At 38.5% G+C, this 20007-nt stretch overlaps 1 protein-coding gene across 1 annotated transcript; it reads left to right on the forward strand.

The window, feature by feature from the left end:
* Positions 1 to 1298: 1298 nt before the first annotated feature.
* Ccnb2 (cyclin B2) lies at positions 1299 to 19916 on the forward strand. The gene is made up of 9 exons (XM_046461416.2): positions 1299 to 1520; positions 3865 to 3993; positions 4092 to 4205; positions 10739 to 10909; positions 10999 to 11157; positions 13485 to 13721; positions 14015 to 14155; positions 18473 to 18583; positions 19652 to 19916. The coding sequence occupies exons 1-9, from the start codon at positions 1497 to 1499 to the stop codon at positions 19760 to 19762; spliced, it is 1197 nt and encodes a 398-aa protein (XP_046317372.1). The 5' UTR covers positions 1299 to 1496; the 3' UTR covers positions 19763 to 19916.
* The last annotated feature ends 91 nt before the right edge of the window (positions 19917 to 20007 follow it).

Raw genomic sequence — 20007 nt, forward strand, 5'->3', positions numbered from 1 at the left:
TTTTTGGGGGAGGGGGGCCGGGGGCGGTGGAGAGTACTGGGGATGGAACTCAAGGGCACTCCACCACTGATCCACATTCCAGCCCTATTTTGTATTTTATTTAGAGACTGGGTCTCCTGGAGCTGCTTAGTTCCTCGCTGTTGCTGAGGCTGGCTTTGAACTGAGATCCTCCATCCTGAGCTGCTGGGATTACAGGCGTTTTCCATCGCGCCCAGCTGCCTTTTCCTGGTTTGTTTTTGGGATGCTAAGGAGGGCCTCAGGCATGTGGCTTCAGCACTGAGCCACACCTCCAGCCTTCTTTTCCTGTCCCTCTTGCCTTTTCCAGGACAAACAATGTATCTCTTGGGATTTTTGTTCTCCCACTCTTATGCTGAAGACTGGGACACTATTGTTTTTCATTTAAAAATCTTAACGCACGTCACAGGATTTTTTTTTTAGTACATTTTTTTTTTTTTTTAGTTTTAGATGGACACATACCTTAATTTTATTTATTTATTTATTTATTTTAATGTGGTGCTGAGAATTGAACCCAGTGCCTCACATGTGCCAGGTAAACACTCTACCACTGAGTCACAACCCTAGCCTGTCACAGGATTTTTTATTCAGTTAATATTTATCGGCCCTGACCAGATATCAAACAATACTGGGTGCTGGGAATACAACGGACAAATCATTTCAACCTGTATTATTTTTAATTTGTGTTTCATGGGAATCATAATCTAGTTTATACCCCAATTCTCCCAATTTACAAGTTTGAGTCTCAACTCAAAACAACAGTGCTAAGCAACCTAGAAGTGCCTGTTCCCAGGCCAACCCAATCTCTACTTGGACTTGATATTAAGAGGAATGAGGGTCAGATGTGGAATGCCAAGGGCATCTTCCTAGATCCTACTTCTGCCCACTCAGTACCAACCTCAACATATCCAGGGTGAGATCTTGTGGGACAAAGGGAGGGAGGGAAGGAGAGAGTGAGGAAGAGCCCAGCGTGGTGGCGTTTGCCTGTAATCCAAACGACTGGGGAGGCTGAGGCCAGCCTTAGCAATTTACCGAGGCCCTAAGCATTTTAGTGAGATTCTACCCATAAATAAATAGTAGGGTTGTGGCTCAGTTGGAAAGTGCCCCTGGGTTTAATGCATAGTACTAAAGAATTTTTTTTTTTTTTTTTAAAGATTAGGCTAAAACAGGTACACAACCGAGCACGCACATCCCCCTTCCCAGTTGTTACGACAACCAAACAGGCTGAGAAAGTTCATCCAATCAGTGTGCGGGAACGTCTCCTGGTTTAACCAATGAGAAGAGCGCGCGGTGCGTAAGGCCACCCAATGGGGACGCGAGAGGTGCGGTATTTGAATCCTAGAACAAGGAGACCTCGCCGAAGATTCCAGCGGTGCGGGCCTGGAGTGCAGGCCCAACCGCGCCGCAGACGCTAGCTCCATTCTGCTTCGGTCCGTGTCCCTCCCTGGGCCGGGCTGGCACACTTGTCTTTCTCTTCCCTCATGGCGCTGCTCCGACGCCCGACGGTGAGTGTGCCCGGTCACCTCTCAACAGGGACTGCAGCTTGTGACTTGCAGCCCCCATCCCTCCTCTTCCATCCGCCTCTCGCTTCCCTCTTCTGTTTCTTGCTTCTTCATTCCAACTGGGGCTGCATTTCCTTTCTCAGGGGCTCACGGAACCCCTGGCGTTCCTGGCCATATAGCAGGTCCTTTCTGGAGGGCCTCTCGGTCTCAATTAAGCTTTCTGGTTTCCGCTTCCTCCTTCGGGTGGAAGAGGTGTAGGAAAGCTCCTGGGAAGTGCCACCTGTCAGGGGAACCTCCCCATTATTGGGCCTGTTACTCGGCGAGCGGTCTTTGTGTTAGAGAGATGTCTAAATACAAGTTCTTGGGATTTCCTTCCCCTTTTCTCAAAACGCTTTGCCAACTAAGGCTAGTCTTTGGTGGGGGTGGGGAGAACTGGAAGAAATTCCATAGTTGGTCAAGGGTTATGCCATGACTGTTTTTCAGATTTTTCACCTTTTGCTTTGTATGAATTTCCCATTTCACTGATGTATGGTTTTGTCCTCTTAAAACAATAATTTCTTAAGTGTAGAAATTTCGCATATAATTTGAACCAGTATTACATACTGAAAGAGTCCAAATCATTTATTTATATTTGCACAAATCAAAGTATTATTAGTGTTTAATATTGCTCCTGTGGGCTTGAATTGTACCTGGATTTACTTTTGCTTTGCTGAAAATTAGAGGGACCTGACACAGCTGAGTTCCATCCTCCTGGCTACAAGGCTCTAGTTAAAAGCTGCCAGTTTTCCCTTCCAGATGAATTTAAACTTAGTCACATTACCGGGCTTCAATCCATGAGCATTAAATTTTAAAACACTTTTTTAAATTGGCAATCGATGCTGGAAAAATTGAACCAATAATTTTTTTGGGGGGGTCTACTTTATCCTATAAACTTATACTCAGGTTCTTTCTGCTCAGGAAGGACTATAGTTTTCCCTGGCCTTTCTGTCTATCCTGGTAGATCCACTCAAACCTCCTGTAGGATTCCCAACTCTTTTTTTTTTTCTCCTCATGAAATGTTTATCATTTTTGCAATAAAAGTGGTATGAACTGCTTTTCCTAGCAAATTTTGTTTCTAAGTATGTTCTGAATAAAGCTGGTTGAGCTGATAATTTTTTTAATTTTCCCAATTTTTAAAATAATTTATTATACCTTTATTTTATTTACTGATTTTTATGTGGTGTCGAACCCAGGGCCTCGCACATGCTAGGTGAGCGCTCTACCGCTGAGCCATAACCCCAGCCCCTAAGCTGAGAATTTGAGAGCTAAAAGTGTTATACCCAAAGAAACTATTTCCATTTTAAATATCCTTAATATAAGAGCAAATCTACTTTATGACCACCATATTTTTGAAAGCTATATTTCTTCTTCTTCTTTTTTTGTACTGGGGATTAAATTCAGGGACACTGGACTGCTGTGCTACATCCCCAGTCCTATTTTGTATTTTGTTTAGAGACAGGGTTTCACTGAGTTGCTTAGCACCTTGATGTTGCTGAGGCTGGCTTTGAACTCACGATCCTCCTGCCTCAGCCTCCTGAGCCACTGGGATTACAGGCATGTTCCACTGTGCCCAGCATAGCTGTATTTCTAAGAGATCATTTCTACAGGAACATTTCTTATTTCTAGAATGGTATACTAATTAAAGGTTGGGATTTAAGCATTGGGATTTTAAACAGCCAGAACTACTATTAAATACTGATGTTACAGCTTTTAATAATTCATCTTGAATGCACTTATTATTCATCTCTGTAAAGGAAGAATTTTAACTAAATAAATATAGGTTTTTAATCTACAGGGATCTCTAGCATGTAACATGGGTGCTACATGAGAAATAATAATTTTATTTGTGAAGCTTTGAAGTTCTCTTACAGACCCACTTGAATACTCAAAATAGTTTTTGCAAGGTTAGTGAAGGATCTCTATTATAAATGAAATGTATGTGAAACAAAAAGTAACTGTTATGTTAACCACCCTGTTGTGTAACCACCCACTGAGTATAAATCTCAAAAGAATTTCCAGACCTGGGGTCCAGAGATTTTGTTAGCCCCTCTGGACTGATGTAGCTTAAGTAAACTTGCTTTTCAAAAAAAAAAAAAAAAAGATATATAATGATGTGCCTAATTTAGAGTGATGTTATTAATCTCAAATAGCATATTTAGGCTTCCTAACATGTACCTTTTCCCTTTCGCAAATGGATCCCAGCATATTCACCTTTCCCAGAGCAATTCTAAAATTGAATATCTGATATTAGCTAAATATTTTCAATCATTTTAATGCCTGATTAACTTTTTTTTTTTCTTTTTTTTAGGTGTCCACTGATTTGGAGAATATTGACATAGGAGTTAATTCTAAAGCCAAGAGTCATGTGACTATCAGGCGTGGGGTTTTAGAAGAAATTGGAAATAGAGTTTCAACCAGAGCAGCACAAGTAGTGAAGGTAACAACCATAAGGCAAAATGTGCATTAGAGGCTGATTTTGTATAGACCTGAGGGACAACATGTACTGTCTTGCTCTATCCTGTATTTTTCTTGTAGAAAACTCAAAACACCAAAGTATCAGTTCAGCCCACCAAAGCAACAAATGTCAACAAACAACTGAAACCCACTGCTTCTGTGAAACCAGTACAGATGGAAATGTTGGCTCCAAAGGTAGGAAGTTGTGAATTTATAAACACACTTAGTGGAGTAGCCTAGTTTAAGTTAGACTGCAATTTTTGAAGAACATTCACAGGTAGATCTCTGCCTTGGTATCCCAATTTAATATTATGATCTTGAATAATGTTTATTACTTTAATACCCAAATATATCTAGTGGTCTTAGTGAAATTTGGTGGGTTTTATTAAAATAATTTACTAAAAGAATGATCTTGTAGGGCTGGGATTGTGGCTCAGGGGTAGAGCACTTGCCTCACATGTGTGGAGCACTGGGTTTGATCTTCAGCACCCATAAATAAATAAAATAAAGGTATTGTGTCCATCTACAATTAAAAAAAAAAAAAGAAGGAAGACCTGGCTCCCAATCAGAGGCCCACAGTTCCGAGACCCAAATTCATGTAAGAGTAAGGGAATACTGAAATTCTATGTTGATAAATTGTATTCTCTATGACTAATTAGTTCAATCATCCACAATGCTAATGGATCCATCAACCTGCTCTCCTTTCATCACATTCAAGTTTATGTACACTTTCATTTATGGATTACTTATGCATTTATAGGCACCATCATAGGTGCTGAGGTATAACAAAAACTACTTCACTATTTCCAGTTCAAAAAATACATATTATTGTACGTTTGAGAGTTTTCCATATTAAACATTGGATATATTTGACAAATGTCTATATTAAACATTGTACATATCGAATAGTATTAAGACTGCTAAAGAGACCTCTTATTTTCAGGAGATTTATCTAGAATGGGCATATGTGACACTAGATAACTTTGGGAAATATATGCCTGAATGAATGTCAAATGACTGGGGTAGCCCTTTTTATTGTCTTTAAGAAGGAGCACCTAAAGGTGGGAGAGAACACTAAGCAATGAAGTGGTCAGAGGTAACTTCATCCTTTAGTGTTGATTTCCCCCCCCCTAAGATGAAGCCTTGCAGTGTTACTCAAGTTGGCCTCCAACTTGTGATCCTCCTGCTCATCCTCCTGTGTAGCTGGGGTTATAAGCATGTGTCACTGTTCTTGGCTCTTTTTAGTTGATTTTTAAGAATAGAGAGAAGCTGATAGTAAACAGCAAGTTTTGGGGAACCAAGGCAGCAACAAAAATCAAGGCACCAAAGTGAAAATTGGTCTGTAGTCATGTCTTTTGTTCAAGGAGTCTGCAGGTTTAAATTGAGTCAAGAAGGATGTTTGAGGAAGCAGAAGAAGGTTGCAATTGAATTTGAAATCCTCAAAATTTAGATTTTATCTCATTAGGTAGTGAGGTCTCTGAAAAGTTTTGAGGAGGAGAGAAGTGATGGAAGCAGTGTTGGGAGGTATTAACAATTGTCCAAGCAAGTAGTTGGTAGGCGTCTTGAACTAGTCTGGGTTTCCTCTAAGTACTTGCCTTCATCCTGGTATCTATGAAAGTTCTAGGAAACGTCAGATGTGTTAGGACTTCAAGGATATCATTTAGTATGGAGAAAGAATACTTTAGATAAATTATTTTGAAAAGAATTAGAACCTCAATAGAGGGATATCTGCCTGGAAAAGCAGTTGGAAATGTGCCTGCAGTATCTGAAGGAGAGACAGACTTGCCAGCATCTACCTGGAACCATGGTTGGAAAAAGAAGAAGCCTTTAGACAGGAGATAAAGGCTTCAAATTGAGAACTAGAGTTCAGAGCAAATATTCAAGATTGACCTTCCTTTAGGAGGCCTTTCCTTGAAGGTTTCTGGGTTTTTATCTAGGGGCCATGGTTAGAAAAAGTGCTGTTTATATGAGATAGCATTTTACATGGGTGACTTTTTGAATGCAGAAGAATGATTTGGCAGTATATTTCAGATGGTTATTCTATATATCCAGTAAGTCTGTTTTTGCAGTATGTCCCAAGAAAATGACCAGAGGGATTTTAAGTAGTGCTGTAATGAATAAATATCTCTTACCTGATAGAGAAGTATCCTCTATTAGGAAATCAGTTAAATGAAGTATTTAATGAAGTATTACAAATGTTTTAGTAAAGCATTTAGATGTCAAAATGCTTGTAACATCAAGTGGGAAAATCAGATTATAACAATATGTACAATACAAAGCAGACTTGCTTTTTTAAAGTGTGCATTTATATATGAAATATTTATGGGAGTTCCTTTTAAGTATTGGGCTTAAGATTTTTATTTTCCTTGAACTATTTCCTTAAAATAGTTACATAGGTACGTAATTATTCAAATCAGAGAAGAAGAAAGGTGAATTATAAAAGGCCCACTATGGACCAAAGTTGTAACTCAGTGGTAAAGTGCTTGCCTAGCATGTGTGAGGCACTGGGTTCGATTTTTCAGCACCGCATATAAATAAATAAACAAAATACAGATATATTTGACAACAACAAAAAAGGCCAGCTATACCAGGGCTTGGGGTATAGTTCAGTGGTAGAGCTGGTGCTTAGCATGCATAAGGTCCTGAGTTCAATCCCTAGCACCGAATAAATAAATTTTTATTTTTGAAAGAAGAAAGGAAGGAAAAATTGTTTCTTCCTGTGACTTTTACAGCTTCATCTTCTCTGAGGTCTCTTTATTCTATATCTCCTTGGCTGGCTGCTTTATCCTTTTTTTTTTTTTTTTTTTTTTTGGTACCAGGGATTGAACCCAGGGGCACTCAACCATTGAGCCATATCCTCAGCCCTTTTTATATTTTATTTAGAAATGAGGTCTTGCTGAGTTGCTTAGGGCTTTACTGAGTTGCTGTGGCTGGCTTTGAACTCATAATTCTCCTATCTCAATCTCTGGAGCCATTGGGATTATAAGCATGTACCACAGTGCCTGGAAGGTTCCTTTATCTTAAACTTCCTGACAATATTGGGGATGCCGTGTTTTAGATAAACCTTTATGGACTAGAGCTTATTTCATATGAAAGTCACTTTTGTGGTTAAAAGATATACCTGGATGTTCTGGTAATAGAAGTTATCAGGGATTAATGAACAACAGTTCTTTCCAATTCAAATAATTTGTCTTAGAAACAGTGAAGGGACCACTAAGTCCACAATTTATGTGGAGTTCCCCACCTTCTGGCAAGTGATTCCTTCTACTTGCCTGTCTATAGCTTTTACTTTTTCACCTGCTCTCTTTGCAGAGTCATGACTATTCCTTTATAGCCAATCCCTGGAGTTGTGCAAATGCCAGTTGAGCATGAGTTTCTAGCGACTTTCCTAGAAAGCTTATAACATAAACCATGTGTCCCTAAAAGCAGATGTTCTCAGAAGTATAACTGATTACTATCTTTTCCTTTCTGCAAACCTGGAAGGCAGACTTCTTGCTTTGTAGCAGGTGAGACAACTGAATCTCAAAGGGCCCTGAGACTAAAATTCCAATCATTAACAGAAGTTATTACTCTGCAATTTTTGGAGAAAACTGTGTTTTGCTGATTGATGAGACCTTGGTAAACACTGAGTAGTATGAAAGGAAGGAGAAGGACTAATACCAGTACCTTGTTTGCTGGGTGCTGGGCAAACAAACAAGTTGTATAAACCATCGTCTTAGCTCCCATGTAGCTTCCAGTCAAGTTGGGGGATCTAGAAGTAAAAGGGTAGATGCTATCACAGAGGCTAGATCCAAGTTTAGGAGATATACTGAGGAGTAAACAGCTAGAAATTCAGATGATTCACTGTCAGTTATAGTCATTTTTCAAGTTTAAGAATGTTTTATGGCCTAATTTTCCCTAACAGAAAAACTACATGTGAAAGGGATAAGCAAAACTATTCACATCTTTTTTTTTTTTTTAAAGAGTGATTTTTATATTTATTTATTTTTTGTGGTACTAGGGATTGAACTGAGGGCACTCTATCACTTAACTACTACCCCTCTGTTCCCCCTTTTTTATTATTACCTTACACAGGGTCTTTCTGATTTGCCAAGACTGGCCTCAAACTTGTGGACCTCCTGCCTTAGCCTCCCTAGTGGCTAGGATTACAAGTGTGAACCACTATTCCCAGCTTTTTCTTTTAGTTACATTTGAAACTGCTGTAAAATAGCAAAAACAATACAGATGTATATAGAACATGTTTAATAAAAGTTGAGTTCATTGTTACTATTCCCCATTTCAAATCCATTGCACTTCTGAAGATAATCAAGTTACCGATTTTGCCTTTCTACAATTGTGTGTGCCTATGTTGCTACCAATCATGAACTGTCTGACCAGAATCAATAGTTCTTACAGTCTTTCCCCTGTGCACTTAATTGAATTATTTATCATAAATTCAGTAAAGGAACTGTTTAATCAAAACTTACAAGAATATACTTGTGTATTTGCATGTTAAATTAACCAATCCTGTCAACAGGTCCATCTCAGTTGATGTTGGTACTGGAACTTGAGTGGCCCTCACTTACCTCTACCAGCTTCTTATCCTGACAACAGGAGCTTTTCCAGTTAAGCCAGACTTCACATCATTATGATTTCTGATAACTACTTTTAGGGAAGATGTAGCATGACTATATGGTGCATACAGTTTCTTTTTTCACAATTTTATTTTTTAACTGATACATACAAATTGTACTTATTAGTGGGGACCTATATATCATTTAAAAACCTGTATACATTGTATAATATTCAAATCAGATTAATTTCCTTAAATGTTTTATCATGTATTTATGGTAAAAACATTAAAAATTCTTTCTTGTAGTGTATTTAAAGGTATAATGCAGTATCATTATCGATTGTCATTCCACTGTGCAGAGTAGCACACCAGAACTTCTCACTTCTAATTCATTGACCAAGCTGTCCTCATCCTTCTCTCCCCCAACCTCTGACCATCATTCTAATCTTAACTCTTGTGAGATCAGCATTTTTAGATCTCACATGTGAGTGAGATCATGAGGTACTTGTCTTTCCATGTGTGGCTTATTTAAGTCTTGATAGTGAATTAACTGATTCAGTTTTGATGCTTTGCATGCAGACACACTGGATAGAGGATTGCACAGTCAATCTATCAGACTCAGATGACCTATACAGACATGTAAATTCTTAGAAGAATTAAATTATATTGGCTTCCTTTCAAGCAATTTTAAATTAAGAGCCAGAGCAAGTATCTTGTCTTATCCTGGTAGTGTTTGGACCTGGTTAAACTCAGGCTTCTAAGTAGGAAACAGATAAATGTGCTAAGCTGTTAAGACAGCACATGAAGCTCATGATGCTAACCTCTGACTCCTTCATCCAGATCTCCCACTACTGGCTGCCTTCATGGGAAAAGTGTAATAATGCTCAAACTTGGAAAAGCTAACCTGAAACTGGAACTATGTGTATTTATTAAAATGGACATCTTTTTCCAGTCACTGTTGACCTTTCCATGGTCTCACTTTTCCTTTGGATAAAAGCTAAGCTCCTTGGCAAGGTTTTTTTCCTTTCCAGCTCATCTTCTCACACCTTACATGCTTTTTTCCCACTTCCCAAATCAGTTCCCAGTTCCACCTTTATTTTCTTTGTTTCCTCTGGCACTTTGCAATTGTTTTTTTTTTTTTTTTTTTTTGCCTAGCTATTTTCCTCCAGATCTTACACTCCCTGGTTCTTCATGTAGCCCTCTCATTCATTCCAGATCCTTGAGGATTGCAAATGCTTGAATAAATGGCATGCATACCTGCCTACTCTGTTCACTTGACCCTTCCCAGTTTAAGATCTTTAAGAGGGAAGGGCATGGTTTGAACTGTTTTTTCCATTATTCGATCCTCCTCTAAGACTAGAAATTATGATTGAATTTCAATGTAAATTAAAATTGCTTATCTGTTTTATTATATGGGTTCTTTCTTTTATATTTTTTTTTACTTTATATACTCTTTTGTAGCCTAAAAATTCTGGTAGGCTTTACTTTGCAAGTACCTCTTATTCTTTTTAAAAGTAATGGTTTCTTTATACCTCATTGCTAAATACTTGTTTTGACTTTATAAATTTTTAATTTGTGTAATTTTTATAACAATCACCCAGTCAGCATAAGAAAATAAAATACTGGTCCATTTACTTGCTCAGTCTTTGCTTACTTTTCCTGTTCCATTTTCTGTTCTATTCATAGGCATGCTTTTCTACTTTTTATTTGCCAGTTTCTCAGTTTAGAGCAAATTAGTTGAAGAAAAGAAAACATGCTTGTGGAAGAGGATACTGCTAAAGTGAATGATCAGCACCAGTAATCTCTGACCCCAGGAGGTCAAGTTTCTTTTATTTATTGAGTACCTACTATGTATGAGTGCTAATATAGGTATTTGAGATACTTCAGTGGACAAAGCTAACTAAATAAATGTAAGCATATAGAGTTTACATTCTAGTAGAGATAGAAAAATATTATACATAACTTATAGGTATAATATAGTAGATTATATATTCTATAAGAAAAAACCAGAAAAACAGTAATGTGCTTTAAAATTTTTTTTTAATTGTAGACACAATACCTTTATCTTATTTGTTTTTTTAAGTGGTGCTTAAGATCAAACCCAGTGCCTCACACAAGCGAGGCAAGTGCTTTACCACTGAGCTACAATAATATGCTTTTAAATTTGTTGTTGTAGGGTCCTTCTCCTACACCTGAGGATGTCTCCATGAAGGAAGAGAACCTCTGCCAAGCTTTTTCTGATGCCTTGCTCTGCAAAATTGAGGACATTGATAATGAGGATTGGGAGAACCCTCAGCTCTGCAGTGACTATGTTAAAGATATCTACCAGTATCTAAGACAGCTTGAGGTGGGTAGGCCTTTTGTGTTTGGGTTCTACAAGCAATGTGGAATTTATAAATGAAGTCAACTTTTTAAACTTTTATATTTCACCAACAGATTTTGCAATCCATAAACCCACATTTCTTGGATGGAAGAGATATAAATGGACGTATGCGTGCCATCCTGGTGGACTGGCTGGTTCAAGTCCACTCCAAGTTTAGGCTTCTGCAGGAAACTCTGTACATGTGCATTGCTGTCATGGATCGATTTTTACAGGTCAGTCTACTTCAGGGACTAGTGCCCAAGACTTATTGAACAGTGTATTTAAGCTTCTGGGATAGAAAGCTAAGTTGGGGTTCCTCTGAAGAAAAGGCCAAAAGTCAAATTAATAGGGAAGCCAAAAAAACTTCAAGTGCTAAAATGGAAAGTAGTTCAAATGTATCAAATCTTTGGTGATGCCAGCCAGCTCTGGGCAATTTTAGTAGTTGTGCCTGAGTTCTTTTTAGGACTCCATAGCATACAGGTTGAGTCTTCCTTATTCTAAGTGTTTGAGAAACTTTATACAGACACACAAATACTTTTTTTTTTTTTTTTTTTTAAATATTTGCACATACACACTAAAATAATTTGGAAATGGGCTGGGTACGGTGGCATACACCTGTAATTCCAGCAGTTTGGGAGGCTGAGGCAGAAGAAGCTCAAGTTCTAGGCCAAGTTTAGCAATTTAGCAAGATCCTGTGTCAAAATAAAAAAGGACTGGGATGTAGCTTAGTGGCAAAGTGCCCATGGGTTCAATCCCCAGTACCATAAGCAAATAAATAAGAAATATCTTAGAAATGGGGCTCAAATCTAAACCCAAAGTTGTTTGTTTCATGTATACCTTTTACACATAGCCTGAGGATGGATATATATGTATATATACACACACACATACATACATACACACATATATATACACACATACACATAATTAGTTGTAGTTGGACACAATACCTTATTTTATTGATTTATTTTTATGTGTTGCTGAGGTTAGAAACCAGGGCCTTGCATGTGCTAGGTGAGCGCTCTACCACAGAGCCACAACCTGAGCTCAGCCTGAGGTAGTTTTATACAGTATTTTTTAGTGTATATGTGTTTTGACTGTAACTTGTCACACAGAAGGTTAGGTGTGGAATGTTGTACTTGTGTCATACCAGCACTCAAAAAATTTTAAATTTTGGAGCATTTCAGGTTTTCATATTTTGTAGATTAGGGATGCTTAGCCCAATCCTTAGTAGTCAGTCATTTATCAAAGGGAATGTAGCATCAGATGGTGTAGAAATTTATCTGAAATCACTGGTACCTCTATATTGGTTTTCCAGACCTTCAAGCACCATTTCCGAAGTTTGGTGCTATTTAGTGTTTCCTCATCTGAGGCATGAGGAGTTTGGCTAGAGAATCTTAAAAGTTTCAGTTAGCTGTGGCACTGAATCACCATAGAAGTAACAGGGACAAAGCAGAATTTAAAAAACAAAATAATAATAAAAAAAAAAAAAGTGTGTGTGGAGTGGACTGAGAATGTGAGACATAAAGAGGAAATAAAAAATAAGCTGAGAAGCAAAGATGACTTTCAAAATACCTATCAATTTTTAATGCACAGACACTGAATGGTGAGACGAGGTGCCAGATATTAACTGCTAGTGTGTTATCTACCAAATAGCCCCATGATAAAGATTTGTTTATTTAAAGTCAGCATTCATGATATGGGTTTAGGTCCAGTATAAATTCTGTCCAAACAATGTAGTAATAATTATGTTTATAATAATGGCCCTGAGATACTGCAAAATTCTAACTAAACATAGATCCCGTTATTCTCACTATAAAATTCTTATTGGACCAGAAAACACAGTAGTATTTTAGGTAGATTTTGAATAATGAGAGTTAAAGCAAAGTCCCAGTTAGAAGAAGAAGAAGGAAGAAGGGAAATTAAAGGAAACACTTATACTATAGATTGAGATTTTTCATAACTAAAACATTGTTGAATATTTTTTAAGCTGAACAATGGGCATGGTTTTGATGAGGATTAAGGAAATATTTGAGCCACCCATTAAATTCTCTCTCTCTCTCTCTCTCTTTTTTTTTTTTTTTTTGGTTATATCTCAGTTTAGACCATGCTGAGCCCAGGTCAAGGCTGCTGCAGACACTTAAGTCAGGACAGTGTGGGAGGAAGAGTGATGAGCACCTTATTCATCAGGCTTAGATTCTTCCCCTTTTCAGCAATTGAGTGATCTTGAGCTAGTATCTGAATCTCTTCTCAGGTCATCTATTTGTGATTGTAATTGAGGATAAAAGCAAGTACTTTCTAGGATTTTCATGAGGATTGGATGAGATGTTATGTTAGAATTTTAAGCATTGTGCTTGGCACATAGTCAGTACTCAAGAACAGATTGACCAAGCTCACTGGTGGTTCCTATTAACATACAGGCCTCCTGTGTCCTCAAGAGGGCCATGAGCAGAAACAATAGGTGCTTACTTCTCCAGGACTTGGTTTCTTCTCACCTTCTCCCACCCAGAGTTCCAAACCTGTTGTTAATGTGACTTCTGACACACTTGTTTTCAATTAGGTTCAGCCAGTCTCCCGTAAGAAACTTCAGTTGGTTGGGATTACAGCTCTGCTCTTGGCTTCCAAGTATGAGGAGATGTTTTCTCCAAATATAGAAGACTTCGTCTACATCACAGACAATGCTTATACCAGTTCTCAAATCCGAGAAATGGAAACTCTAATTTTGAAAGAACTGAAGTTTGAGTTGGGTCGACCCTTGCCACTTCACTTTTTAAGGCGAGCATCAAAAGCTGGGGAAGTAAGTGCCTCCAACACTACAGGAGATGATTTTTCTTTGTCTTATCCAGAAACATTGATCTAATTAAGGGAATGTTATGAATATATAGGAAACTTCCTTTAGATAAGGCTTTATGCATATTATGTTAATTCTTCTGAGAAAAGTCTTTAGGCTCTGTATTTGTAACATTGTGGAATAGAGTGATTCTTGAGAAAGATGTGAGATAAGTGAATTTGAATTTCTAGGCCTTCACCCAGAATTTTGCAAGATAGTAATAACTGTAATTCTTCCTGTCCCTGGCTATTCTTTCATAGGTTGATGTTGAACAGCACACATTAGCCAAATATTTGATGGAGCTGACTCTCATTGATTATGACATGGTGCATTATCACCCTTCTAAGGTAGCTGCGGCTGCTTCCTGCTTGTCTCAGAAGGTTCTAGGCCAAGGAAAATGGGTAAGTGGTAGATTCAGGAAGAAATTAGTCTTTATTTTAGGACTTCATGATATGTAACACCATAGCATTTTCACAATTCTATCATTGAGGCATTTGTCGAAAGTCCAAAGGCCTAAAAGAAAGCTACATGGAACAATTCAGAGACTGCTGACTATGCCATGATATACAAATGTATCAGAGTTGTAACGTTGAGGAAGGCCACAGGACTGCTATGTAAGATTTCTTGGGTTTTTGGCAAGTTGTCAGGCACACCAGACTAAGCAAGGGCCAGGCCTACCAGTTCAGCTAGTGAAGACAGAATTAGCTACTTTTGGATTCAGATGAGTAGACAAAGATGCCAGCTTCCCAGTCCTTCTCTCACAACAAAACAGGATGACAAGGAAACAAAAGGAGCCAATGACTGCAGTGTGAGTTGAGGGATACTCTCATGGAGGCACCAATTCTAGACTGCCACTCAGCAATTTTATAGTAGCAGAGCAGAAAGCATCATCAAAACCCAGGAGGTGATGAGGAATATCTCATAACAGTTTCCCAGGGGAGATAAGGAGTGGGAGATGGAAGCCAGCTCCTTCTAAGGCTGCCATCCCCTCCTATTCCATAAGGCCTTTTGTCTAGATGTATCGGCTGTGGTCCAAGCCTTGACCATTGAGGTCTATCTGGATACAGGTGAAGTTGCTAGAGCAGCATGTTGGAGCTATTTTGCTACTGTTACAGGTAGCAGTTCACATTTTACACAAGAAAGAATGTGTGTACCCAAGTATTTGTATATTTGCTAATTTTAAAAAAGATTCAGAGGAATCAGCCAGAAACCAAGAAAGATACTATGGGGTTCCAGGAGAACAGGATAGAAGATTGAGAGTGGGAGGACTTTTGGTTGTAACTATTTATTGACTTTGGTGTAGTAAAATGTATAAATTTTGACTTTTCTATTTTGGGGGTGTCAGGGATTGAACTCAGGGGCACTCGATCACTGAGCCACTTCCCCGCCCTACTTTATATTTTATTTAGAGATAGGGTCTTACTGAGTTGCTCAGCACCTCACTTTTGCTGAGACTGTCTTTGAACTTGTAGTCCTCCTGCCTCAGCCTCCTGAGCCACTGGGATTACAGGCATGTCCCACTGTGCCCACCCTCTTTTACTTTTGCTTTTAATTGTTAAAAATATTGTATCTCCTGCTGGGCTTGGGGGCGCACTCCTGTAATCCCAGCAGCTAAAGAGGCTAAGACAGGAGGATCACGAATTCAAAGCCAGCCTCAGCAAAAGGTGCTGAGCAACTCAGTGAGACCTGACTCTAAATAAAATACAAAGTAGGACTGGGGATATTGCTGAATGGTCAGGTGCCCCTGAGTTCAATCCCTGGTACCAAAAATAAATGAATGAATGAATGAATGAATAAATATTAAAAAAATAAAAATAAAAACTGTGTAATGTTAAATCTAGAAATATGGTAAATTCATTAAAAAAAGGAAACTGACAACTCAGTACAATGAGCATATCTGGTACCCACATTTCAGATACTAAATACTATTACCCACAAGAAGTTAGCAATAGCTGAGTTCAGGACTGTGTCAGGAGAAGGACACAGCCTAGTTTGTGCCAAGAGAGCAGGCAAGTTCTTAAAGACCATTGAGGTGACATCAAAAGGACAGAATAACTGGCTTAAAAGGTTCTAATTGACTGAATTTGAACATTAAAATATATATATAGAGAGAGGGCTGGGGAATATAGTTCAGTGATAGAGCACTTGCCTAGTATGTGTAAGGTACTAGTTTTAATCTCCAGTACTGCAAAAAAAAACAACAACAACAACAACAAAAAAAACAAGCAGGCAAACAAAACAACTAAAATCTGAGTCCATAATGTTACAACAAGTAAAGTAAAAAGGAAGCTTTCTTTTATTTATCTATTTTTTGGTAGTGGGGATTGAACCCAGAGCCTCACAAGTGCTACGCAAGTGCTGTACCACTGACCTACATCCCTAGTGTTTTTTTTTTTTTTTAAAGATCAGGAGAGTAGTGAATTAAAGTAGGAAGAATGCTAGACTTAGAAATCTGCTGTGTGTGCTTTTGGTTTTGGTTTTTCATTTAATATTCATTCATTCATTTATATGCTTATAGTTCTGGGGATTCCAGGTCCTTGCATATGGAATGCTAGTGCTCTACCACTGCGCTGCATCCACAGCACTTTATTTTTTTGAGACAGGATCTCTCACTAAGTTGTCAAGGCAAGCCTTGAACTTGTGATCCCCGCCTTAACCTCCCGAGTAGCAGGGTTTACAAGCCTGTACCACCACGGCTAACAGGTTTTGTTTTTTAAAAGACAAGGTGGAGAAAGAGAGAGATGGTCTCGCTATGTCTTGAACTCTTGGGCTAAGGTTTCTGCCTTAGACTCCTGAGTAGCCAGGATTACAGGTACATACCACTGCACCCAGCTTAAACTTCTCTATATTTTAGCCCCCAATGGCATATTGATTTAAGCAAGGATTATCAATGGGTACATAAAGCATTAGATAAACTAATTATAGAAAACATGATTTACATGGTCTCAAAAAAATCATCTCATAGATACTTCTAATTTTGAAGAAAAAAGATGAACCTTTCTGATAGAGAGGGTCTGGTGGTTATACCTTATATTAGTGAATAAGTTTGTCATTAACCATTTTTTGGGACTAGCTTTTCTGGTGCAGCAAGAGGTATGCACTGTCATATATTTAGTGTTCATGTCCAAGAGGTTTGACATGAATTCAGTTATGAGGAAACACTCAGACAAATCCAGAATGTGAGACATTCTAAAACTTGCCTGGATACTTTAAAAAAATTATTTCAAGCCAAGAAAGTAAGGGTTCTTTTAAATCTAAAAAGACTAAAGATCCAACAGTCCAGTGTACTGCATGTGCCTTGATGGGACTCTGGATCTAAACAGAATCCACAAAAGATATCTCCAAAGGTATTTGGAGAAATTAATTAGATGATGTTATGGAATTGTTGATAATGTTTTTATGTGAGAATGCTGTTTTGGATAGGTAAGAAAAATGTTCTTTTAAGGGATGCTTCTGAAACATTTTGAAGTGACATGTCACAGTGTCTACAACTCACTTTCAAATGGCTCATCCAAAATACCAATAGTTGTGCATTATTTTCATGTTTACGCTTGCTCATTTTTTTCCCACTCAAAACTATTTGGTTGATTTTGCCAGTTATACTCTGCATATGAAAGGAATTAGGTAAGCATGTAGATTTGTACAACAGAATTTGAAATGAAAAAGTTTGTACATCTTCACATGTGGTAGTCTTATTATCAATCAACAAAGAGTCATCCTTTTGCTTGAATTTTCTTCTTGGGAAGGCTGTGTGTTGGCTTCTCTGAGTTTTGTCTCTAGTGCTTAACTACACTGGGCCCAGCAGAGAATCCTGGTGGTTTTAGTTCTTCCTTGCCTAACAGTGTGACTGGACTCTCAAGCACAGAGCATCTACTGCTGGGTAGGGTTTTGATGGAAGGATATTTGAGATGTGCTAAACACTGTAAAGGGGACACTTTTTTGGGCAGTAGGGGATTGAACCCAAGGGACACTTAGCCACTGAGCTACATCCCCAGCCCTTTTTTATTTGAGACAGGGTCTCACTAAATTGCTTATAGCCTCACTAAGTTGCTGAGGCTGGCCTTGAACTTGTGTTCCTCCTACCTAAGCCTCCCAAGTCACTGGGATTACAGGCATGCATCACTACGCCTGATTAAGGGGGCACTTTTCTGTTTGGTTTCATTTTTCACTTTCATTTTTCTCTTTCAGTAAGAGGATAGAAGTAAGATTGAAAGCTTACTTTGCATTTTTTTTTTTTTAACCTGTGCAGGCTCTTTAAAAAATAATAATTTGGAGCTGGGAATATGGCTCAAGAGGTAGCGCGCTCGCCTGGCATGCACGGGGCGCTGGGTTCAATCCTCAGCATCACATAAAAATAAAATAAAGACGTTGTGTCCACCGAAAACTAAAAAAATAAATATTAAAAAAATTATCTCTCTGTCTCTTTTAAAAAAAATTAATAATAATAATTTGAGGCCTTTCATACTCAATTTAATTAGGAGTCCCTCAATATCATAATTTAGTCCTGTCTCAGGGCCAGAATCATCCTGATTTTGTGGCTATTTTAGCTCTGCTGGTACCATGAAGTGATTATTAGTCCATGAATGTTTTGGAAGGTAAGAATTTTCTTTCACAGCTTTTATATAGGTGATGTCAGTATGTGTAAGATGTGGTCTCCTAAGGGCAGAATTAATCTAGCCCCTCAGTCACCTATTCTTTTTGTTTGCCTTGTGTTTCAGAACTTAAAGCAGCAGTATTACACAGGATACACAGAGAATGAAGTACTGGAAGTCATGCAGCACATGGCCAAAAATGTGGTGAAAGTAAATGAAAACTTAACTAAATTCATCGTAAGTACTTTTGTTTCTGAAGTTCTGAAAAGCATCAGATTATGGATTTTGTGTGTGTGCGTTCATGTTTTCATGTAAATGTATTATTGGCATATGTGAGAATCTTATTTTAGCATAAATTCTTTATTTTTTTCTAGCATAGCAGGAGATGAAACAGTGATAAACCCTAGAGGAAGACTTTCTTTGAAACAGATAGATAGGCTGTTCTTGTCTAGGTAGGCCCCAGGTATAGTCAGCCAGTTGATCAGTATTATGTGTTTACTCCATCCTTGTACAAGCATCTTGGCTAGGGGAGGCAGCAAGCAGGGAAGGCTGGTTGGCCTATGATCAGGAAGAGAGAGCAAGGGCCCACCTTGAATGGCTATGTGGAGGTCTTACGTAAGCAGATGGTATTACTCAGGGCCTTGTTTCCAGGCTCTTGGAGCAGTGACTAAAAGGCACTTGATGAGCAGGCATGATGAAACAAGAGGGCAAGAAGCCCCTAGAGGAAGCCTCCTGGGGGCCTAGTGTATGTCTGTGTAGCCCACCTATGAGGAGGAATGGAAGGAGTTTTGGGGTTGTCCTGTGCCTGTGTGACACCAAATATCAGTGCAAACCAGCAGTCTGGTGATAAACTGCAAGGTGTTTGTACAATAGAAGAATCTCAAGTGACTTCAATCTGATTTGCTTTCTGGTTTTCTGCCAAAATTTCAGCATGACTTAGCATGGTTTGGAATTGTAAAGTGTTGTTAGTCCTGAAGGTATTATCTGGGATTTGCTAAGCACTAGATACCACTCATTATTATTGCCCAGTTGTGATGACACAATAAAGAGCTCATACCTCCCATCCCAGTGTTAGCTCATGAGAGAGAGCCTCTTCCTTGACCTTGAAGTCCTTTGTTCCCCCATCACCTGTGTGACCAGGGATAGAAAGAAGTGGTCAGCTCTGGCTGGCTTCAGTGATTGGACATCATCAGACAATCTGGAGATTACAGTTCTAGCCCTTCAATGCTTATGAATTAAGCTAGGAATGAGGTCTGAAGTTGGGGTCCTGACATGTATGTGCTTAATCACAAATGACTTCTACAGGCCATCAAGAATAAGTATGCCAGCAGCAAACTCCTGAAGATCAGCACGATCCCTCAGCTGAACTCCAAAACCATCAAAGACCTCGCCTCCCCTCTGATGGAGAGGTCCTAGGCTGCCGCACCTTCATCCATGCACTTTTTGTTACTGGTGTGAAACTCTTGATTTTTGTACATAGTCCTCAGGTCTATTTCAAGAAACCTCTTCTCACACAAATTTTCTAAAGGTATATTGAGGAAAAATAAAGCTATTGATTTTTCTTAAGCTATTTTGTGTGTATTTATTTGTGTATTCTACAGTGAAGAAATCAGTGGATGCTTGCTTTGACTAGTTTTTTTTTTTTTTTTTTTTTTTTGAGC

Source organism: Marmota monax, unplaced genomic scaffold (genome assembly GCF_021218885.2).
Source record: "Marmota monax isolate L192 unplaced genomic scaffold, Marmota_monax_Labrador192_F-V1.1 WCK01_AAM20220418_F8-fsc00001, whole genome shotgun sequence".
NCBI classification, from domain to species: Eukaryota; Metazoa; Chordata; class Mammalia; order Rodentia; family Sciuridae; genus Marmota; species Marmota monax.